At 48.6% G+C, this 25,417-nt stretch overlaps 1 protein-coding gene across 4 annotated transcripts in view; it reads right to left on the reverse strand.

The window, feature by feature from the left end:
- LOC106752329 (protein outspread) overlaps positions 1-25,417 on the reverse strand; it is a 214,409-nt gene that overhangs the window by 147,378 nt on the left and 41,614 nt on the right. For all 4 annotated transcript variants that reach the window (XM_014633954.1, XM_014633979.1, XM_014633970.1 and 1 more), the window contains exon 3: positions 11,961-12,041. In XM_014633954.1, coding sequence (XP_014489440.1) covers positions 11,961-12,041 — 81 coding nt within the window. The remainder of the gene's footprint in view (positions 1-11,960; positions 12,042-25,417) is intronic.

Consider the following 25,417-nt stretch of genomic DNA (forward strand, 5'->3'; position numbering starts at 1 on the left):
TGATTGCCTTATCGATAATTAGCTTAGCACGACAAGCGTGCTCGGACCTTTTGTTTCGCTTTCTGATCCCCCGCGCTCGTCGCCACGCCGCGCGCGTTCTTACTTTCGAAACGCGTAAAGGAGCGCGCTCGCTCGCAGAGAGTAATCCACGGCCACGAGGCGCGGAGCCAGTGCGAGTCTCTTCGGGCGCAGTACGCCTTTTTGTCACGATATGATTTATGCAGGTGCATAATGAACGGCTGAGAGCACCGCGAGAACGCTAAATCGCATGGCGATTTATTGATTCGCCCGGTGTGACCTTTGCTTATCGATTACCCGCTACGTTCCGGATCTATCGCTCGCCGACTTCCCCGGTTTCTGCGGCCCGAGTTCGCGCGCCGATGTGGGGCACGCGTGCGCTTCTCTCTCTCTCTCTCTCTCTCTCTCTCTCTCTCTCTCCCTCGCGTTATCTCGCGTTTACCGGCCGTCCGATCGCGAGTACTCAGCGTATTCTCGACGCGAAGGAAGAGAAGAGACGAAGTCAACACACGCGAGCTGTGTGACGCCGACTGAAAATTAGACATTTAAATGTAAATGCGCGGCGATGGAAACGCGAGTTCCTCTCGTACGTCCGTCCGTCCGTCTCCCAATAATGGAAAGCGAGGCGAACGCGGGTTCGTCGCGCGTGACCTTCGTCAGCCGGCAACCGGGAGTATAAATCCGCACTCCGCGAAAGTGGCCGCGCGTGTGTTCGATGGGGTGAGTTCGGACATTTCTCCGAATTTTTCTGCCCGATCTTTTCGCGGACAACTACTTCCGGACTGTGATGGGGGGGAACTTTTCTCTGTGTTTTCGTACTGGGAACGATCCTGCGAAACTGTAGTCCCTTTTCTGTACCAACGGAAATACGCTATTGTGGTGAAGTCGCGCCTTTTTTGTAATTTTTTCGGATCTTGGATGAGCAATTGTATTGGGATTTTCGGATAATTGATTGTTGTGAATGACCGTAAAAATGATAAGGATAACCCGTGTTTTGAGACGAGGAAAGATCCCGTAAACCGTATTTTTTTTTCTGTGATGAACGAAACACGCGCTGCATCGTAGCGAACTCGCATCGCGAATCTTCAGAATTCTCGACGTTCTCGGGTAACTGATTACTGCTATTGATTGCGCAAAGATGATGGAGACAATTTTCCTCTATACTTCTACGCCAGGAAGAATCTTACAAACCGTATATTTTTTTCGTTTCACCGCCTGCCGAGCATTGTACGATTCCCGGTATGGTTTCGCGAGGGTCAGCAATTGCGCCAACGGAACCTCGCATTGCCCAACTTCGGCAACAATGTTGCAAGCGGCCCTTCTAAGCAACATCTCGAGGCTGCGGTCGAAACGCGCAGAAAACCATCGCCGATCGTAAAATCCGCGGCGAGGTGCTCCTCGACGTGGAGAAACAGGGACAATGAGCGAGCGAGTCGCAAATTTCCGTAAACCTCGCGCGCGATTCGCGCGAAGGCTCGAGTATTTTTCCCTGGGCAGCGTTTAAAAATATTTCAGCCCCCAGCGGAGGATATTTCATCGGATTCGGGAGGGCCGACGCGAGTTTGCACTCTGCGACTGCGTCCGCCTCGGTTTTTCGCGATCTTTTTCATCTCTTTTTCTCCCGAAGACGGCGCGGATCTCCTAATATATTTCATCGGATTCGGAAGGGCGAAAGATGCATTTGCATTTGTCGCGCGTCGTGCGGGGAGAAGCGCGAGGAAAAAAGGAAAGAGAGAAGGGAGAAAGAGGGACGACGACACGCGCGCGCTAAGGGCTGCCCGAGGACTTCGAGAGGCAGCACAAAGGTGGGAAGGCATGGAGAAAGGAGGAAAGAAAAGGGGGGGGGGGGAAGGAAGAAAGAAGCATCGACGTGCGCGCGCGCGAGGCATAACTCACGAATAATGCGGCGTTTTACATGGACGTACGCGAGCCGGTCCTAAGCAAATGCATTTTGCTGCAGCGCGGCGGGCTTAAGCCGTGTAACTCGCGCGCGTGCGAGCTGGCCGACCGACGACGCTCCACGAGAAGGCGACGACGACGACTGCATCGTTGCGAAGAGGAACATGCTCATTAAGGAGATGCTATATTTCGAAAACTTTACCGACGGAATGATTGATTTCTTTCCGCAAAGTTTGCGTCTTATTTAGTTGCGCAGAATTATATAAATGCTTTTGCATAATGAAATATAAAACGAACGAACGATAATGAATTGGAGCACTGCTCAATATGTGGACGAAAATGGTAAGAAATTTCGAAGTAATATCTTTCATAACTGTTGTGGCGTAAACATTTACTTTGTGCAGAAATCCTACAGCTTGTAAGTACTGAATGCGTCGATGCTCCGATGAAGAAAATTTTTCAGAATACTTTTATCACTTTTCAATGAAATTTAGATACTTAAAAAGATCCGTACGAAAAGTTTGTAGGACTATTTTGTAGGAGGTGCCTCGGTCAAATTCTCCGTTGGATATGGTAAGATACAGCATCATCGCATTCACATTTATTAATTTACGTTAACCCCTTGTACGCTCGAGATAATTCGAGCGGCGTTGTATTTTATGCTGCTATAATTTTTCACACTCGAATATAATCGAGAATTGAAAATAACAATGTGAAAGCAAAGAAAAAAATTTTTTTACATAAAAAAAAAATTGATTTTTTTGGCCGGTTTTTTTCAAAAAAAAACTGTGCGTTAAGGGGTTAATCTACATAATATTCACTTATATTTACGTAAGATCCATCTGTACGAGAAATACAAAAAAATATAGCGCGATCGTGTCAATCGCCTCTACGTTATTGACGCTTATCAAGTTCGTTATCGGCTTTAGCATTCCCTTAAAAGTCCAAGAGAGAAGTCAACAAGTGTAGTTTTCCGCAGTGGCGCGGAAAAATGCGAGTCGCCTGGCTCGTGATTATGAAGAAATCCCAAGACACTCTGACTTGAAGATTCCGTTATTTTATTTGTCCGGACGACTCATCGTGCTTTTGTTACGCTTATCCGTCATCAAGATGACAATGTAGATAACGACGCGTTCATTTGCCACGCTAAAGAGAGTCTGATTTTCTAGCGGGTGCTCCTCGGATCGCGCGCGACGGAGCGTGTCAGCCGGTGGCGGTTCCGCGATTCCTTAATCGCGAGACGCACACACATGTTAGAAATGTGGAAGATAATGGGCGAACGCGACGACGAACTACTTCGCCTTTTGCGAGCGCGGAGCGAGGCGGGGAAAAAAAAGTGAAAGGAAACGACGTCGGTGCGCGCCTACGATTATAATGTAAATCCATGCGCGCGTCTCGGGAATGCACGGCCGCGGAATCTCGCGAGCGCCCGACCCCGATTTTTCGCGGTTCTCCTCCGCGCGGTTCATTAGAATGCACGCGCGCCAATTTCGCCGCCCCGCCTGCGGCTTCTCTCTCTCTCTCTCTGTCTCAGCCGCCGGCTGGCTGGGAAAATATCTCGCGAATTCTCCGACGCGCTCTCGATTCCTCCTCTCCCTTCCGCTCCTTCTCCTCTCGTGCCTGCGGCCGGTCTCGGTTCGCGGTCCCGAATTGAGAACGCGTTAATTGGGTAATTAAAGGAGGGCACGGTGCGCGCGTGTGACGTGTTGGAATTAGGATCGATCGTCCCTAATTGAATTATCGCGGGGCTGACTGTCGTCGTCGTTAGCGACGACGACGTCGCGAGGAATGACGACCGGCGAGAGTCCGTCTCGTTTCGCCGAGGTCTTTTTTTATCGCGTTTTTATGGAGATACGTTATTTCGACGCGTGCCACATTGCGTTTTACGGCTTGTACACAGAACGCGTCACGCTGCCGTCGTAAAACAACTTAATGGCAGGTGCTTTGATGCTGATCTCAGAAGTCGCGCCTCTCCTCCGCGGGTGTTTCATCGCGCCGACTCTCGCTTCGCGTTAATCCATTAGCGGCGGCCGGTGTGCCCGTTCATGTTTCTTCTGTATTGGGCGAAATCGCTCGATTAATGTATAATTTTATTTCTACGTTCCCAACGCTTTATCTCCCCAACGGTATACCTGTGTCTTCAATAAAAATAGCTCTTTTACCAACCCGAGATCCTCTTCCCACTTAAGATACGGACGAGCTGATCCCTTGATTAAAAACGCATGTAAAATAATCAAGGCTCTTATCGGGTTAATACCGAAAGTGATTTCGATGCGAAACCGCGTCCATATACGCAACGAGCTTTGAAGTCTGACGAAACACACAGACACACACACACACACACGAGACTTATACACAGTAAATTAAGTACACTCATTTCGAAAGAAACGCCGTCTATTTATGACTTTTACCGGGTTAAACGGCTGGGCGGCTGTCTCGTTTACTGTGTGCCGCTGTGCGTCGTAAAACCTGTCGCGCGCAACAGAAAAAAAAAAAGACGACCTCTGACGTCGAGATTTCCGGCACGAGGCTGTCCGTCATCGCGTGAGGGATTCGACCACTCTCACTTCTTCCTCCGTGAGAAAGGCGGCGGAAAAGTCGATTCGAGGACGATTCTCGTGAATTTCGTGACACGGCGCCGCCCGAGCGACGCCGGGCGTTCCCCACGATCGCGCGATAAGACAGCAAGCGTCATGTGGTGTTTTGTTCTCAACGACGACCGAAAAGGAGACGGTCTCCGTCTTCCTCCCGCGATAACGACGTTTGCCTTTCGGCACCGACACAACACGGCGAACAGGTGTCCGCGCGTCTCCGACGCACGGAACACACATCGATTACGTAACGAGGTACGCAACATGAATATGAATATCCATCGGCACAATGGGGCTAGACGCGCAAAGAAAACGGAAGAAATCGTAAGGCGAGCCGTGCGAAAAGAAGCGGTGGGTTGTCGTTCAAAGAGAGCGGATCTTCGGCGACGATGACGGCATACGCAGGTACCGCGCGGTAATAAGCAGCCGGTGTCGTCGACGGCGAAAATCAAGCGACGCAACCGTTACGCAACATGAAGATCGCAGAGTCCGCGGTACCGAGAGTTTGCGTAAACTGGCCGGGTAGTAACACGATCGATCGATAATAACGCGTGTACACGTGTAAAACACAGCGACACACAAATAACGCCGAACCGGCTGAGTGCGCGGAACGCGGCTGAGAGGCGCATTGCAATTAAAGCGTTTCTGCCTCGTAAGCCGCCGCGCGTAATAATCGATTAACACAGCGAGAGACGATAAATTAATCGAGGCCGGGGCGCCGCGCGGTCGCGCCGCTACCGCGGGGGAAAAGTAATCCTCGTTATCTCGTGCGCGCACTCGGCGCAATTAGCCGGTCAATTCGCAAATTAGCCGGCGCTCGCCTTTTTCGCAGCTCGTTATCAGCGATCTCGCGATCATTACCGCGGAAGCGAACAGCGCGCGGATTTTCACGGTCGAGATACCGCTGAATTCGCGCGCGCGCGCCGCCGGTGTCACCCGGCGATTTCTCTCAAACTCGCGCCTGTTAACGGCTGCCTCTCGATTTGCACGGAGTGCAAAAACAATTTCTTCCGGGAATCGGGGGTTTTTGAGCAAAAATTGAGCACGGACATCTCGCGGACGGATCTTGTTTGTCAAGTACTCACTCTCGTGCTCCCGCACAGAGAAAAATATTCATTGTGTCGCGAAAGAAAGCAATTACTCAGTTTACTTTCCTTCCTTTGAGTAATGGTTATTTTGAATAAAAAACATTCTCGTGATAATAGTATGAAAATATGCTCACCATACTTATTAGGCAAGCTTATTATTATTTACTCAAAAGAAACATTTTTTCATATACTTTCTTTTCGCATACATATAAATATATCCTTCTTTACGTAAGATGAATTTTTTTGTCAAGAATTTTATATTTTCTTTTTAAACAACGATAAGAAATTCTTAAATATACTAAATCTTTTTCGCATGACCTGATATTTTTTTACGTAACTTGATGTGAAAACTAAATATCCCATGCAGTGTCTGCTTTTTGTTGACCGTATCTCGATATTTTTATACACAGAATTGAGGAAGAGATAAGCAGAAATAATAATAATAAATAACAGTATACCGCCCGATAATACCCGAAGGACACGAATACCCGGCTAGTAATATCGAGATATCCAAGTATCTGGGATTATCATCACTGCGCTGAATACGTTGTGCTGATAACGCGAGTTACGTTACGCGATTATTACACATTTCGCAGTGGCTCACCGAAGTTGCGCAAACGTAGTCGAGAGGAGGAAGGCGATCGCGAGCCGTGCGAGCGAAATCAAAGCGCCACCGATAAAGTCCACTCGCAGGTGTCGCGGCGCAGGTGGATGTTTGTTTGTCCTCGCGCGCCCGTGAATGCCATTACGCAATGAAAGCGGGGCCAAGCCGCCCGTTATTATCGCTGCAGTCGTTGCACCTTATCGTTTACGGCGCGAACACGGCGCTACGAACGTATAACGGGTCACATTACACCCTGCACACACGCGTCGTTGCTTTACGGCGTACCGGATGGTTTTCATTGTTTTCCGTATTTTTATAGTCGCGCTTTTACAGCCGGTATTACGTGACGGGAACGCCGAACAATTTCGAGTATCGGTAAGTCGCAAACCACTAATTTGTCAGGCTTAATTCCTTTTTCTTGTAACACCTTATCGGCAAATGACAGTCTCGTGAATTCGAACCACACATTGTCGTCTGTAAGGTAATAGTGTGTCCAATAAATATCGCGTGTAAATTCGAGTTACGGTAAGATTTCAGCGCAGTCATCGATATCATAGCGATTTATGATTTTGCGTTATAAATTAAGATATATTTCCCGATCTCTCTTCCACACTGAGAGAAATTATAGTTACTTTTGGTCTCAACTATACCACTTTTTATAGTATTATCATCGACACTACGTAGCAACACTTAGTAACACCACGTGGTGACGTTGAAAAACGTAAAAATTGAAAAAGAAAAAAAAAACGATTTCCTTAAAATTGTAAGTTAACTGAGATTCATGCCGCATAAGGTAATGAAAATCCGCGTGAATAAGTCCGTCGATCCGCAGGGGAGGTTTCGGCCTCGGCGGGAAATCGCGAGAAACGGAGAGGCGGTGTAAAATGTAATTTCCAGACGCGCGCGCGCGAGTAGTTACGCGCGCTCGCGAGAGTACCTCTCTAACCGCAATATTACGACGGAGTTCCATCGATCCTCTTCGATCTCACGATCCGTGAGAGATTCCTACCATTCTCGACTTCTCGATGCCTCGAGGTACTACCGGAGTGAAAATAGAAGGCGTCGCTTTATTATATCGTCGGACGCGCCGACGTTGTAATACGCGGCGCGACTCGCGGGGTCCGGTTGTGAAATTCGAGACGTGCGAAATGCCGCGCGAGTCTTCCGCCTGCCCGTACGTCGTCTCCGGCCGTGAACAAAGCCGAAAGGTAAATTCGTCTTGACGGCGGCGCGACGGCTTTGCCAAAACACCGGACGGTGTATACGTCTGGCACGGTGGTTGTGAATGTAAATAGCGTGGATTTATCTTGTTTGGCCGAGCATGGCGTGTAAGTCGCGCGACTGGCCGATTGAGCGACACGGGAACCGATTCGATCGTCGATTATACACAACCAGGGCCAGTACGGCTAAATTGAACGACCGCTCGTCGGAGATCTTCCTCCTCTTAATTTTGAATGTACGACATCGCCTTTGTCGCACCTTACATGTACGCGGGATATTTATCTAAGAACTTTTACAGACGTCGCTTTGACGTTTCAACGCACACCGAGGATAAAAGTGCTCGGTATTTGTGATCATAATTACGTTGTGAAATAATTATAACGAGGAGAATTTTGCAGCAAGTGCTAATGATAATAACATGTTGTACGTGTATAATGTTATTACTTTTTCGCTAGGATAAGGAGGGGAATATGGATGACACTGAGAACGACTATAACTTGGGCGAGATTAGCGATTTTGTTTTCTCTCAGCGCACGAGGCGCATGAGTACTCCGGAAGGCCGCTCGCGTTCCTCCGCGAGACGGGCGATCGTTCGAGGGTTAATTATGCCCAACCTATTAGCGCACGAATAACGATAGATCTTAAGGCCCGTAGTGGCAAAAAGTCTCGCGAATATGCGCGAGCATATTCGCGCATGCGTTTATACGGCCGAACGGGGGAAAAAATCGCGGTACAGGAATGTCGTAAAATATTAAGTAATAATCCGCGAAGAATGCCGGGATCCGCCTAAGTACCGACCCGGGACGATAAAGTATCGCCCAAGCCGCGTCGCCCAAGATCGTTATTAAAGCGGCTACGGTAAACAGTCGTACGTAAGCAACGGCATTTGTCAACGCGGAGGGTTGGCCGGGGGAGAAAGAAAAAGACAAACAAACAGATAGATAAATTTAACCATAGAGTTAAGAGCCTCTTTAAGTACGCGATAAATATAATGCATTACGAAAAGTAACTTACTACCAATTAATAATAATAATTAATTAATTAACAATTGACGTAGATACATGATGATTTAATATCGTGTATCAAGATCGGATTGTGTGTAATGTGATATCCCACGATATGATGCTAATGCAATCGAAAAAATAAAAAGGAAATAAATATCACACTGCTAGGATTATCTCTCTTAGAGAGAAAGAGAGAGAGAGAGAGAGAGAGGAGTGAGAAGGAAAGCTTAACTCGACGCGACGTCGGCGTGTTGCGTCGCGCATGAATTAACAAGGTCCACTTAATTAAGGATCGCGGTATCGCGCATTAGCGGCTGTTACGCACCGCTTCGTCGCTCAGGCCTCGGAGGCATTTTGAGGCTCGCCTCGAGCCAGCTTCTAATTATTCACTTTCTCCGACGCGAGTCTCTCGCAGCGCGGCCCGGCGCGGCGCAACGACCGGAATTTACGGGCTCGCGTCGCGGTCCATGTAATCGTTCGATGATACCTTCGACCGCGGCTGGAACGACAATAATTCGTTAATCGGTTGTACCGAGAGCGCCGGGGTAATCGAGACGGTATGAAGCGAGTTGTTATTTCACCGAGTTATTTCCTGCTTCTGCGAGCGGCACGCGGTCTCCGCGGCGGCTCGGAATAACGGTAATGGAAAGCTGTTCGATGGCGTTATAGGGTTGACTGCCGGGGGTCAGAAGTGACGTAACGATAAAATAAAAAGATACCGCGCCAATAACGCGTGACAGGTAAAGATAGGTCTATATAGGTGTTCTCACGCGTGTTTACGGATTTATCCATCCATAATTCAAAATGATGAAAAAACTACAAATTGATCTACATTTGTGCATTTAAAAGTGGCATGAAAAGTTGGACGTAATTTAGATCCTGGATCAAAAGTTAACCCACTTTAAAGAAGGTTGTAAAATGAAATGAGCTTGATAAGAATTCGATGAAGCTTGCATTGCATGGAACATGGCATGTGCATGTACATGGAAATATTATCTAACTCATTACTCATGCAATTAGAAACAGGTTGGCTATTCGAGAGCTGAGATATATGTAACTGAAGTTAACACTTTTTATACGTGTTGTACCTTTTATACGTTCCTTAAGATTAGGGTGCTATTTTTAATTTCTATTCTTAATATCTTCGAAATATATATATACACATATTTAAACATTTATACACCGCTTCCCATCATCTGTGCATTTCTATTAGATCAACTGATGCATAAAAATAGCATTAATAAGAAAAATAAAAAATAAAAAATTGTTTTCATATTTATAATATTGTATATATATGTCTGCGTTAACGTCGTTTCAAATTAACATTTAATATTTAGGCAGCGAAATGAAAGTATAGGAGCGTAATTTTGCTCGATAATTTATGAATGACCTCCTTGATGCGCCATCGAAAGTACGACTAATGGATAATACATCTTGAAATGCCATTACATTTATAGATGTCGTATGTCTTTATAGATGGGTAGTTTCAACTTTATAGTGTTGTTATAGCAGCCATAAAGAGATTTATGGAAATCAGTAATTAACATGTATAAAATATAATGCGAGACACGAAACCTTAAAACAATATAGAGAAACGCAACACACATGCGCACAAAGTGGTGCGGTTAAAATCGCGCGTCATCGACCGTTCCAAAATTACTGAACGAATCAAATTATGAATGAAATTAAATTAAATTATTATATAAATCCTATAAACAGCAACAGATATTGATAGTCCACCGAAAGGAGGCTACATCGCGCGAAAGAAGTCGCACTTCCATCGGACGGTCGAAGCGAGACGTAATTTCGTGAAAGCGTTCTAATTCACGATAGTTCGAAAAATTGCTGCAAAAATCGAGCGGTCGGCCTGTCATAGAACATCATCCGGCGAGATTATCGCGAGCGAGATCGGTATCGAGGCCAAAGACGGTCATCACGTGAAGAAGAAAGAGAGAGAGAGAGAGACCGCTTTCTATTCGCGCGACCAGCAGAAGCGGTAACGCGAGTGTGCTTCCGCTGGATACGTGTCGATAATTGCCGATTGCTCAAATCTCGGAGCTATAATCAGGAGCCGTGATCCCGAAGACACACGCGCGCGTCACTCGGGCGGACAAGAAACCGACGTCTCTCGCCGCTTTCCCGAACGTTCCTGTCCAATTCGCGAATATATAATACGAGTCCGCGTGTCCGCTAATTACGACCGATATTCCGCGGCGTGACACACGGAACTCTCACGCGGCCAGGTAAACGCGCGATCTCCCCCGACCAAAGGTTGTCGTCGTTGTATCCTCAATGCTGACGACTTAACCGCGTTTCGCCTGACATCTCGCCTGACATTTCCTTCGTGATTCAAGAACTAAACGCGGCACGATCATTTTTTCCTTAATTGGCAGATGGTCGCTCCAACGTACGCGCGTGAATACGTGTGATACGAACGCTTCGCGCGGCTCCGAAAGGTTACGTTGTTCATCCGACACCCGGCGACGCACGTATCCGCCCTGCGCGTATATAACGACGTTACGTATTGTTATTATCGTTTTAGCCGGATCCCCGGTTTCCTCGACGCGACAGTCGCGTTTTCCGTTAACGGTACCCGCGCCGTTTCCCGGGCGCAGCCGGGTGAGTGAGCGAGCGACGCGTCAATCAAATCGCACATACCGTGGAGAGCGTTCGACGGAGAAAATTGCAACGGTAAACCGACGATGGAAACCGATGTTTACCGTAACTCCCATTAAAAGACCATAAATCATACCAACGACAAGTTGTTCCACGAGCTGGCCGTATCCGAGTTTCTCGCAGTTTTGACGCAGATTCGCCGCGATCGACCAATCGATCGATCGACCGATCAATCGGCCGTTCGGCCGACCTGCACGAGAGCGACAACGCGATCCGAGAGGCGTCCGCGGAAAATCCGATTCTCCATGGTGCACGCAGGTCGGCACCGCACGTCGAGATAAGGAAAAGAAGAAAGAAGCGCCGCGTATTCGCGTACCGGGAGTGTTAACGATCGTATATTTCACATCGGAGAAAGTTTAGAAAGGAACAACATTGCGCAGCGCGTCATAAATGTTAAATAAAGCCGGGCCTCGGCCAAACGGACGCGCGGACGAATGGGCTTTACGTGTTCTCCGCGGAGTCACGTTTCGCGGAGGCGAATCGCGAGATCGTGGAAAAACGTATCGCGAGGAGAGCCTCGCGGAGGATGCGGCCGATGACGCGCCCGCTTATCCTCGCTTTCTCGATAATGAGAAAATTGCACGAGCGTGCGCGCCCGCTACGATCCGCCGATCGATAACGGATACGTCGGCCGATAACGCGTCGCGTAGCCGAGAGCGTTGAAACGGAAGTGATCGATGATGAGCCGGGCGCGCCCACGCACTTCCGATCGTCGATGACCCCGAGGATCTATCCCCCCTCCCCCCCTCTCTCTATCTCTCTTTTACTCTCGTCTTTGCGATGTAATTCAATCGATCGATGACGCGCAATCGGAAAGATATTCAGGCCATATCGGCCAAGTGATAACAGCTGGACTCACTTTTGTCCGGTTCAGCGGGTTCGAGAAGTCCCATCCGGGCGCGACGAAGAGGTATCCGCATTTGGAGATCTTCCTTGTAGCCTGGAACAGGAAGAGAGATTTACCTTAGATCGTCGTTCCCCGCTTGTTAATTTCGCTTTCGTTTCCGCATGATAATATTCGCAATGAATCTTTTTCTTTTCCGCAGAGACGCGTAAACGTACAGTGGTTTCGATCACGTGCGGCTTGAGAAGAGAAGATGTTACGGTGAATTACGACCCGAGAGTGAGAGTCTGCATCAATTTGAAATAAACATCGCGCTCAGGGAATCTTAACTCGAGACGCGATCATCGAGATATATTTAACGCTCAAAATTAGAAAGCTGCGGGAAGAATTGATGCTAAATGTTTCCGGATGCATTTCGAAGTTTCCTCAAGTCTCGGAAATCCAGACACTTGAAGTGCCCGGATTGCATCGAAACGCATTGAAATTGTCCAAAATTAGCACAAGATATAAAATGTCGAATTTATTCAGATTTACGGCCTGCGCACACACGGGATGACACTACCCATGTGTCTCCTGATGAAATTTCTCCTGATGAGAAATTCATTCCGGGAGTCGATCGTGAATTAAACGATTTACGGGTATAATGTGGAATGGTAAAAGAGAGGTCTACATTATGCGCCGTAATCTGTCAAAATAGAAATAATCCTAGAGCGAAAAGGGAGAGACAGGCGTTACGGGATAACAGACTGAGGAATCCGACGCGCGCTATTATGACACGACTCGACTCGATTTCACGAGGCAGAACGGTACCGATTTGTCGGCGCCGTAAAGGCCCGCCTTTTTTTCCTACCGTAACTAGTAACGTGGGTCGAACAACGAGAATAAGAAGCAAGCTCCGCCACGCCACGTATCGTGTCTACAAAATAAACCTCGGATGGACCGGGAGCTAATCAAACTTTCGAGTTTCGATGCGCCCATCCGGCGGACCCTTCACGAAAGGTCTGTTATTACGTCCTAAGACGAGGAGCGGACGGGAGAAGAGGAGGGGGAGGATCTCAGGGGGGTATTCGAGATGGAGAAAAGTGAGAGGAAACAGCAGCGATGCGCGTCGGAGAAGAATAGAGACGAGACGAAAGAGGGAGAAAGGGAAGGAGAGCGAAGGAGAGAAGGAGATGGAGGGCGGCGGCCATTCACGTGGAAACGAGAGTCACGTGTGAGCGGGAAGCTATCTGCGGGGAATCTCGAAGCATCAGGCATTCATCAAGTGTATCGGGCATTCCTCGGTCACCAAACAGACGCCGCTTCCTTTCTCCGACGCGCATCCGTTCTGCTTATTTCTCTCTCTCTCTCTCTTTTTGTATTTTCTACCCTCTATATCCGCCGGCGCGCACCGCGGTATTACGAAAATAAGAGAACCGTCGCGTAATAGCGCGCCGCTTAATCTCCCGCGCATTTCTCGAGTGCTTCCCACCTAATTCAGCCGAGGCGAATGCGGACGATACGCGCGCGCGCGCGCGCGGCGCATCGACGGTTTCATTAAGGGACATTTATTTAAATGGGAGCTGAATGCTTCGGAAGCCCTTTCTCGACCCCGCATTCGCGGTCGTCCTGCTTGATATCGTACGTGATCGTCGCAGGGTCGACTTCACAGGGAAATCTAAACGACACGCGGGCTTTGAAGTCTGTATTAATAATATCTGTGGAACTACTCGTCCCACACGTGAGAGAATCAGAGTCTGATGCGAAGTTAGATGCGAGCTTTTCAGTTGCTAATCGCGATTATAAATATAGTGTGACTCAATGAGAATGATTTAATTAAAAAAATCCCGATCTCTAATGCTGAATTCAAAAATCTAAATTCAGATCCGAGTGTCCTGCGTAATACGAGCTTCCAATCGTAATTACTAATACGGACTTCTGAGACTTCGAATCGCGCAAAATATAATTTCGCTGATAAATACCTGGCGATTTTCCGATGTCGCGTGTATTTCCCGCATCTTATCGTTCGAAGCACGCATCGAGGACCACAAAGAATGATCACACACGGAAGAATTATCATTTACAGTGTACCTGTAACGCAGATGCGTGCTCGACGCTATTTCATGCAAGATAAGGTCTAATTACGCAAGATTACATGACTGCTACGTAGGGTAACGCAACAACCGCTTAAGGAAATCTGCGTGTGTTTGTCGATCCGAGGACTCGAAGCACGGCGTACGTGCTCTCCGACCGCTTATCCGCGGCAATCAGTGCGCGATAATTTGGCACCCGCGTTATGCCAGCGGTCGTCGTCGTAATAATAGTAGATAATGCCGCGTAGATAACGACCGTTGCGAAGGAACGGCATAGCCGAACTTGGCAAAAAGCCCGCTCTTGCGAAGAAGTAATACATCGTCTTCTCGTTTCCTCGTCAGAGCGAGAGGACGCGCGATATCTCATTGCGTGGCAACCTAGAAACGAGGCGATCGTCTTTCTCTCTCTCTTTCTTTCTCTTCTCGCTACTGCCGGCCGCGACAAGAACGAGAATTCACTCGGCTTTATGGAGAAATAAAGGCAGCCTACCATATCTCTCTCTCTCTCTCTCTCTCTCTCTCACTTGTAAGAGAGAAAAAGAGGAGTGCGAAACGGCGTTCCGAGCCTCTCTCCTTCAGGAAAATTATGGCGCTTCCTTGTACGGGCTAAACGAAAGAATCCCCGACAAAAACGCTCGATGTCTAAACATATGTCGGAGTGAGCGAGCGAGCGAGTAAGCGAACCCGGAATTCATTTTACTGATAATTTCACCCTATTCCGAATTAAAGTGAAGAATTAAGATGATTCCATCGTAACTCTTCGATCTCATCTTAGCCCCTGAAATCTAAGAGTTAAGATGATAATTCCGTCTTAGCTCGAGCTAAGAGGAAGACCTAACATGAAACGATCAAATAAACTCTGAGACGAAAGCGTCCAAAAGATCGATCGTCTAATATTTTCTTTTTCTTTGAGGAGGGAAGCGCACACATTTGGCCCCTTTTTCCTTCTTTTTGAAAAATTACTTTCACATCGAATCCCTCATATCCCAGTAACACTTAGAAAATACACCGCGAAAGGAGTAAGAAGGCACCTGCTTCTCGATCCGCTGAATTCTCCCGCCGCGCGGAGGACGTCGCACGAGCGCGTAAAAACAGAGAGAGAGAGAGACACTTTCCACACTATTTCATGTATAAGAATGTCAAACACCGGATTCACGGTCCAGTTATCGCGCCGGCCGTGATCGCAGCTACTCGGTCATCGAGGAAAACGCAACGCTGAAAAGCGCAAGGCTAATCGAAAGTCGCTCCGATGCCCGATGCCCCAAGAGAGGCAAGTCGATATCGATATCTCGACGTTCGCGCTCGTTCGCGAGCAGCCGTCTCTCGCGAATGAAATTCCAACTTTTTTCACCGGCTGAATGAATCTCCCTCTTTCTCTCTCTCTCTCTCTCTCTCTCTCTTTCTCGCTCTCTATCTTTCGACGAGCGTGACTGCGCTCTGTTTAATCGCTTTCCGTCCGGGTTTGCACGATTTCCGGTCGGGTCCGTCGCGCGTCCACAATTAACTTCCGGTGTGTTGATTGTCACGTAGCTCGGCAGCAGCACGAGCCTACCGGACCGTAAATCGCCGGTTACTAAAACACATCGGCGAATATCATCGCGAAACAATGCGCCGACGCGTTGTGTAGCCCGACGATCGACTCCATGTTGTTATTTCACAATGAGTCGTCACCCCGTTCGGTGAAATTTCTCCCAGTCACCGTCGGGTGAAAATTTGCACGACGCGTTTTCTCTTCCCTCTCTTTACATCGACAATTCGAGACATTGTATCACGCTTGACAAACTCGAAGGGGAAGCGTTCTTCGGATCGGATTATTTTCTCTCCTCCTCCGTCTTCTTTGCTTTCTAATAGAATCACCGAGATCATTCGACAGTTCGAAGCGTCGGATCGCGCTCAAAGAGCGCAAGTGATCACCGGATAGAATTTTTTCCCCCGGTTCTCTTCGCTCTCGTTGATTTCTCGACAGAGTTGCCGAGATAATTCGACCGTTCGAGGCGTCAGAGTACTGGAATAAGAGCGGGCATGTTCTTCGGATGGAATTCCACTCGACGTATTCATCCCGACCGACGATGTCGTCAATTTCAAGGCTTCGACACGGACGTTCCGATCGCATCACGATTCACCGCGCTAATTCGCGCTGCAGCGTTTTCGCAGCGAGTCCACCACCGGTTCTCGCGCAATTTCTTCCCCGGCACGGCGAAGGAGCTACCTGCCTACCCGCTCTATCGACCGATACCGTACCTCTCTTCCGTCGACGCTCTATTAACGGATAATTCATGAGTTCCCTCTGTCGATGGCGCGCGCGCGGCTTAACGAATGAGCGGTTGCGCAATCGGAGGCACTTGTCTCACAATTGACAATAATTGGACGGTAAGTCGGTACTCGCTCGCTCACTCGTTCGCCGGGCGGACCGCTTCCTCCTGGTCGTCCTTGACACGCTTCGCACCGGAGTCCTTGCCAGTCCTTAAGGCTCGCAAAACGCGACCCAGATACCCGGGACCCTGCACCGCCTCTAATCTCTAATAAGGCCGAGAGAGACGCGCCCCCGCGCTGTCGCGACGACGTAGGTGCGAGGGAAAACGCGTTCTCGAAGCGATCCTGTTCGCTCAACCCCACCTCTCTTCCCTGGCCGCGCGAGCAGGCGAGAACGTGGCCGCGAGCTGGGCTTTATTAAAAGCAATTAAAGGTCCGCCACGTCCGCCGCCTCGTTAGCCAAACAGAGCGTGTCGCGGCAGCAGGCCGACGCCTGCCGAATAAGAAAATCCCGTTGCACGCGCATTAATTCGCCGTACGCGCCGCGGCGTTCGATCCCGACACGCTCGGAATGCGGAAAGCACCATACGTCTCTCGCTCTCCCCCTTTCTTTCCCTCTTTAAGTAGCAAAGAGATATGAGATTTTGCCGGAAATCTATGGTTTTACCTCCACCGAGCGCAGCGAGCGCTCGCTGCGGGAATATCGCGGAGTCGCCGACGTCGCGCGAGAATGGAATTGGAAAATTTCGAGACTTCGAGATACTTCGACGAGCAAGCTGATAAATGAATAACAAGCGCAAAGTAATAAAACCATTCTCTCCTTTGCCTCGTAAATGATCGCATTACCCTAACTAAAGTTCTGACTGCTTAGCTATGACTATAATATTCTAAAGAGAATGAAAGAGAACCATATCAAGTAGATTGAGAAATCAAGTTGATTCAAGTGGCGATATGCGAAGATATAGAAATAAATATAATATAGTCTCTCACATTTTACGTCTCTCTCAGGCGGCACGCGAGGAGAGTGAAACAAAGACGAGTAAATTTTGGTCACACGTGGTGTCGGAAAGAAGATCGGCTTCGTCTGAGTAAAAATTGGCCTTGTAATAGGAATAATCCCCGTCGTAATGTTTTCAGGCTCGCTCGAGCAAGCTTTCCGAAAAAGAGGAAAAAAATCATTTCCCGCTCAGTGGGAAAGTTCCCTCGTTGCACCGGCAGGTCGGCTACCGCGGTGCACTCGCGTGCTATGCACCGGAGAGGAATCCCACGCGTCTCGTCGCCTGCACATCCGGTGCCCGCGGATCGAACCCTCGGTGTGTACTGGAAACCTGTCCCCACCTCGGCCGTGAGACGTTATCGCGCCGTGCAATCGGTCGATCGAGGGCGGAGGAGAACAAGGAGGAGACGAGGCGAAGGGACTTCGGAGGAACATCCTGCGTTCTATCCGTCGTTCGTTCGATATATCTTTAATTGCGCTACAAGCGACTTCGATAACGCGGATTTTTCACGTCGCGCTGCTGGCGCGATATCGCCGCGCGATCGGCAGAAAACGCCACGACGCGCTGAGGCCGCTCCGCTCTCCTCGCCGGTGCTCATTCACAGCCTCCCTCCTCCTCGTCTGGGTTCTTAATCATTTACACGTAACGTCCGCGCGCGACGTCGGCGACATCGCGTCGAGCACCGGCCATCTATCGCGCGCGAGATCGCGAGATCACGTGGAGGGGAAAAAAGTGCGCGCGCCCGCGTGCGGAATGTGTGCCCGCGAGGAAAATAAATCAGACACGTCCGTAAATCAATTTCTCTAACAGGCTCGAAAGTAGAACGGCCGGGGCCGATATAGCCATCGTACGGTTTAGAAATAGAAAGGAGAAAATAGAGGACGCGTTCGGTTACAAGACGATGTTCGTCCTTCTGCTTCAATGTCGCGCGAATAGTTACGCGTTTCGATTTCTCTTTTGCCTTCCGTTACGTCTTTATATCCACGAGAGACGCTCCCGAGATATCGTTACTTCCATTCGCTCATTGTATTTATTTCTGACAGCGTTATCGCATTATTCTAATGCCCGCTCAGCGATTATCATCATAACTTATCGTTCCAATTATAGAGGGTGTGCGTCAAAATGTATATATTTTCTTTTAATTTACATATCTTATAAAATTCTCTGATGTACGATCAAAATATAATTTATGCAAGCCGAATCGACATAATTATGTATACGATTAGGTTCTTAAAGAACGTGTAATAATGATGTTTGACTTATGCGTATCTTGTTAAAAATCATTTGTTGGCACAACATGGATGACAAATCTTATGCTGTCGCAACAAAATCAATTATATATGTGGACAGTAAAACGATTTGTTAAAAGTACTAATTGTCATTCGCTGGATTATTGAGCTGAATCTATAAATTACTTCGCTGCAAATTAGTGAATATGGAAAAACATTTATTTATATATTTTTTATTTTGTTCCAACAATAAATTACCACGTTCTAAGAGTAGTAGAATTTTCCTATTCTGCCAACAGAACTGTTTCTGATTTATTAAGAACCATTAGCTAATGTTGTTATGCCAATTAAACCTTATCGCTGTCGCAACGAACATTATTGTATGCATTAGCAACAATTTCAATATAACGGCAACATTTTTTTCTCCGTATACCACCTACATCGGCTCTTATCGGCTTACATAAATTGAAATTGTTTTATTATCACAGCCAGAGCGGAATTGACTTCTTTCTAAGCGTCACTACTCCGCTTTCTTTTCCCGCAGCGTCCTCGCGGCGGAAAGTTTCCGCGAATCGACACACCGTCGATTTCTCGCGGCACTGCTGCTTTTTGTCACGCGGTGGGACGGCAAAGTTTTCCCCCGATTTCTTCCGTCGCGACGAGCCTGCGAGCCGCGCGATTCGACGGGAATTCTCTGCCGGCCGTGTGTGACAAGGCGTCACAAAATTATCGCCGCATGATCGGATGCACTTTCACGATAACGACGGGCGCCACGCCGCGTCGCGGAAACCGCGCTATCGGACGGAAGACAAGACGAACAAGAACAGCGGTGACAGAACGAGCGTGTCTTCCGTCTGATCCCGTCTCGCCTCGTCTCTTCTCGTACACAGAGTTGGCGGATATAATTCTAACCTTTCTCTTCCACGGCACGTAGGAAATTTGTAGGCACGATTCGTCGAGCGGAACGATCGACTGCGCGACAGCGCCGCATTGACCGCGCGTCGCAATCCGACTCTCTCTCTCTCTCTTGCTCCTTCGTTTCTCTACGTTACTCCGCGATGTATTCATAATAATAGATTTCTCTCCCTCCTCCCTCTATCCGCCGTCACTTCGACGGGTTATACCACGCGGAGACGTTTAATACGGCCGGCAGAAGAAGATCCGGCAAATTTCTACGTTGAATGGCTTTCTACTCAATTAACTTTGCGACCGCGTAACGACCGGAGGAAAACCTCATGAGATTACCGATGCCTCGCGAATTCCTCGGCGAAGGAGTGCACACCGCGGTTAAAGGATACGCCGACCGATCGACACGCCCTGGACTTCGACCGTGTCAATTACGATTCAGGAAGTCGCCGCGCTTCGGGATCGAATTATACCGGCGAGCGGTGTGAAATTCGCCGGAAAAACAAGAGATCTCAGCCGGCGGTAGAAAGAAAAAAAAAAAAAATACGCCGTGTTTCGCTTTTATTCCGCCGTCTTTGTCGTCTGTCCGACTTCGTGTTATTTGTTTATTAAGTTTTTGTCCGGGCGCAGGCCGAGAGTCTGAATTATCACCGCGCGAGAAATTCAGCACGAAGCGAGCAAGAAATTCCATAATAATAATAATAATTTATTAGACGCTAATAATTATATATAGTCTAAAAGTATCGAAGACGCTCTGTTGATCAATCAAAAGGCATCAGCTGGCTTTACCGCCTTAACGTCCGATTAAACGAGGGAACGGTGAGATTCGGCGTTGTCACGAACGTCAAATACACGGTCTTATTTCCGCGGTAGATGAATGGAGACGAACGGAGTCGAAGGGACACCCCCGATGCAGTTCCCGCGGTTTTTCACGATGGTCCCGCGATCGCCCGACGATGAATTGCTTCTCACGGGCAAATTAGCGGATCGAAAGGGAAGGAAGAACGCGACACAGTTGAGCCGGGTAAAATTGACAGCCGTCGTTATATCACGCGCGCGCGGCATTCGTACGGTTCACCGGTGCCGGTCAACAATCGCGAGACCCGTAAGAAACTGAACAAGGTCCTCTCGTTGCCTCGCTGTATTACGTTACGCAAGATTAACCCGTCCTTCGCGTTCTCTCTTTCTCTTTCTTTCTGTCGGACTTCTTCTCGCTCCCGTCCGCCCGGCTCTATTCCCGGGTGCGCGTTACGTGTCGATTACCGGGGCCCGCGTGTGTTTTGCAACAACAATGCAGCTGCGCATACGAGTGCATACAAACAGCCTACCCGATTACCCGGGCGAAAGAATTGTCCGGGGGAGACGCGTTGGAGGTCGAAGACGTGGGACCGAACAACTTGTTTCGCCGGCGAACGCGACAGGACGGAGGATTACACACACTCGGCGGCGAAGAAGGACGACCGAGGATCGGCAGCGAGGCAAATGAGAGGCGAGAAAGCGAGAGAACGAGAGAAAGACGGGGAGGAAGAGAGAGAGAGAGAGAGAGAGATATATATATATATATACACGCATGTATACGGAATAATTACCCAGCCTCCTGTCGGCCATTGTTGCCACGCAAATCACTAACGAGCTGCCGGCACGGAGGTGAGAATATCTCGCGCGCTGGGAAAAAAAGGCGCAGCGGAAAAAGAAGGGCGGAGGAGCGAGGACGGAGGGAAATTTTTCACTCGGCGGATACTCCGAGTCGCTTATCGCGCGCAAACTGTGTCATTATGAGGGCGAATAAAATGTTTTCACAGGCGACGCCGCTTAACCGGTCCGGCTGGAGGCTTCAGCCGAAGCGGAGGCCGAAGCTGAGGCCGACTGGCGACCGAGCAATAACCGTCGATGCCTCCTTCATACGGCGTTACGATTTAACACCGATCTTCCTGCGCGTCCATTTTCAATGCTAATCGAGAAAGCGGCGGTGGCGGCAGTGACTGTCCGTCGCTCGTTCGCTCCGATCCGATTTACACATTACGTCGGAGCGTTACATTTTATCCAATCGCGCGAAACGATCCTGCGGATCAGTGTCAGAGAAACGCCGGCCGCGAATTACTGTGAATTACACGCGTGGCGCTCGCGGATTTACGCGCGATCTCAAACGCGCCGAAGATAAAGGCACACCCCGGTCGACGCTTGAGTGGAAATTTTAAATTCCACTATTGAGTCTTCAAGTGGAGAAAATGGAAACGAGTTTCCATTTGTAGCACCGAAGGAGCACGGTAGAAGACCTTTGAACGTTTAATACGGAATGTTTCCTTTTTCCCAAACTCGCTCGTTATTCGTCTTCTAAGCGAAAAGAATTCCGAAATCGTAGAGAGAATGGGAATTCGGTCTCGCTCGCGCCGCTTAGTCTGTTCGTGTTTCAAGTGCGCAAATTCCGCGAGCACTCGCGCGGAAAATTCCGCCTCGAATGTTGCACACGCGTCGTTATATGCACACGTAAATCGCCGGCACTTCTCACAAACGATTCCGATTAACCGGCGGGTCACTGTAGGAGACCCCGAAAGCGGGCGCGGGTTAAGGTGAATAAGGTAGAGTACGTGGGTGGATGTACGGCACGTAGGTGGATATAAGGTAGACCAATGTCGTGATGCACACTTGTCGAGAATGACTGGCCAAGCCTCTCTCGCTCGTGGTTGCCCCGGGCAATGACACGTATAATATGCAACTGCACCGACCGGTGTAGCATGATTTCGCTCCCCCGATTCGTAGTGAAACCACGCGGATCCGCGCGCGTCGTGTCGCCCGCGATACCGAGGAGACACTTTGTTACGTGATCGTTGACCGCTCAATCCGGCCTCGTTCGTATGTACTATCGCGAGCGAACAGAACGTACGACAAAAGAGAGAGAGAGAGAGAGAGAGAGGAGAGAGATGAGACATTCTCCTTTTCGTTCGAAAAGATAAAAGTCCAGATTCTCGCAACAATCGCATCGTTCGATAACGATCGGCTTGAAAAAATCAGAAATCCAAATCAGATTTTGTTGCCCCTAACTCGAAGTTATGGGAAAAGAAAAAAAAAAATAGAAATTGATCTACATTGCATTGAAAAGTGACGCGAAAAGTTTGACGGTAATTCAGAGCCTGGATGAAAAGTGATTCCACTTTAAAGAAGATTGTAAGGTGAAATGAGTATGATAAGAATCCGATGAAACCCTGCACGCACGGAAAAGGACAACGACTTTTTGTTGACGTTATATCCGGATGGGCGTTGGATGATATTCGATTCAGGGAATGATCGCGCACGCTCGTAATAAATATAAACGATCCCAACGAGATATCGAAGGAGACAAAGTCAAGCCGCTTCGTCAGGCTCCGCTCGGCCGGGTAATGTGGCGCGAACGTCGCGGTTTTTCAAAATGCACCCGTAATTCGCCGCCGCTCAAGAGCGAGCGTGCGCCGATCATGATTCCAGAGAAAGAAGAAAATCGAGAGTCTCCCGCACGATCGGGAGAGCCGTCGTCGTGTTACCTTCGCCTCTACGAAAGACGAGGCCCGAATGGCAAGCGAGCGGAGCTTGGCGCCGAAATAAAAAATGCGGAGTGAAAATAATTCACATCGGTTGCCAATTCCGCGCGCGCGCGTGCGACGCCCGCTACTTTCTTTGACTCGCGGCCAAGTAATTTCGATTTCACGGCCGAGCACGAAAAGGAATGCTAATGAGTATTTACTCGTCGAAAACGCGAGCCTATACTTTCCTCGTCGGTAATTCCGCCGGCGCATAATCTCACACACGCGCGCATATACACACACGATTGCGCTAATAAAAATGCGCGCATTTGCATTTCGGGATTGCACGCGGCGCTTTGGGGGTTTAGAATAACCGCGGATTTAGAATAACCGCACGTAAACGAAATCCCGAGGCCCGCCGCCGCTTTTCCTCACTTTCATCTCACGATTAATAGCGAGACGTTCGCCGAGAAATGTCACGCTCCATTAACGCTTTTAACACAGCGCGGATTTCGATCGAGGCGGAGCTCGTTTACTAACGATACCACGAATGAATGCGGCCTTTTTTCTGCGCGTTCCTGTCACCCCTGAGTCATATATTACAAATAATTATATATCGTAAATATATATTTTGCAACATACTCTATACTTACACGTTCTCTCTCCTTGTTACACTGAGCCGTGAAATATTTTACACGATCTCAATTTTACATTGGGCGAGCCGTGCGCGTGTTCTTTGGCCTACCACGCAGCGCGATCCAACAACGTTGCTGTTGAACTGGGGCTTTATGTCGCATTGTCGTTAGTCCGAGGGTGCCCGTAGGAGGAAACGCGAGTCGATACGGAAACAATCGAGCCAGTAGCCGCAGAACGAGCGTGCGTACGCGAGTTACGATATACCGTTAGGAACGTTACATATGCCTTAGCCGGATCGTTCGGTTCGTTAGCGACGCGGATTACGAGTAATGTGACACCGGGATCTCCCCTTTAGATGAAATAGGAAAGTTTCCAGGAAGCTCTGAAAGATCGATCGCGCACGCCAGAGAGAGAGAGAGAGAGGAGAGAGTCCCGTCCCGGATACCGAAGGCTCTCTCGTTAAATCCACGTTTGTTAACTCGTCATAGCGCGGCTGGTGAGAACTGACGATAGTTTATTCGGTATTGATTCACAGCATAAGAAAATATACAAAGTAGTAAAAAAGCGCACAACGTAAGATCGGGAGCCGAATATTATGCAACAATGTTAAATAACGATCTTAAATAAATAGGTCAGAGAATTCGAAAGAGCACACGAAGCGAATCCTCTAATTAGAATATCCATTACAATATTTTGAATTAAGATATATCAAATTATAAAGTGCTTAATCACATCATACCGTTCTCTAGAAGTCCGAAATATCTTATAATCAAAGAGGATTTATATTAAAAAACCATATGTAAATTTTAAATTACAAACTTCATAGAGATTTCATATTATCTCATGTAGATTGCATATATATTCCGCACGAAAATCAGAATTTACATTAAATAGCCGCACAGATCTATGCAAAAAGACGAGCAAATTATCCGTATCGCTAAGACCGAAAATCGCATTTAATTCCGAAAAGATGAATTTTCCAACCTACGTTGATCTGACGCTTTTTATCTGTTGCTATAATTTGCTGTAATACCTCTCTAAATTCGCCGATTCCTTTTTCCACGTCATCCAGAGTTCAATTATACACGAATCGTCGCATCGATGGCTATACGTTCAAGTTTCGCCTGTAATTGCGCATCGGGCTTCGCGAAGCGCTCGAGCAATGAGTCGTACGTGCGCGATATCTTTCAGACCCAACGTTCGTAGGGTCAATGGAACGTTCACGGCCCGTTAAGTGTAATTAATATCGATCCTTTTTTCGGTCGTGCAACCGCGACGAACGGCCGCGCGGGCGTGTACAGGCACGTTCGCAGCACGTGGGCGGTTGTTCGAGCTGTGCTCTGAAAGGAGAGCCCGCGTCGTGTCAACGATAACCGGGTTCCCCGACGGGACAGAAATCGTAATTAAGCGCACGTCAAATTAGGTTAACCTTGAAAGGAAACGGCGCGATACTTTTCTCTCTCTCTCTCCCGGCCGGAGATATTTCGACCGCCGAAAATAGTACCGCCGGCCGGTCGACGATCGGATTTGCTTAATGAGACAAGTCTAAACTTCAGCGAGCGAACGATACAACACGCCGAGAACACAATATGCTAATGCGTCTCGCGCGGGCGGAGATAAATTTTCGCAAACAAGGTGTCAACGCACCAGCTGACAGCGGCCCGCTGTTGGCATTTATTCCTCGACTTGACTTGAGAAATTTCAATTTCTTCTCGCGCGTATATCGGCTTCGGCAACGAGCGAAAATCATAGGCTGGCACGTGTCCGAGCGGTTGAATCCCATCGGATTCGGATTCCCACGCAATCTTGACACGCAACGCGCGAGATGCGCCCACAGGTGTGCTCTCACATCGCGCGCGTTCCGCGAGAATAGAATGAATG

The sequence above is a fragment of the Dinoponera quadriceps genome, unplaced genomic scaffold (genome assembly GCF_001313825.1).
Source record: "Dinoponera quadriceps isolate SergipeBrazil2010 unplaced genomic scaffold, ASM131382v1 scaffold96, whole genome shotgun sequence".
In the NCBI taxonomy this organism is placed as follows: domain Eukaryota; kingdom Metazoa; phylum Arthropoda; class Insecta; order Hymenoptera; family Formicidae; genus Dinoponera; species Dinoponera quadriceps.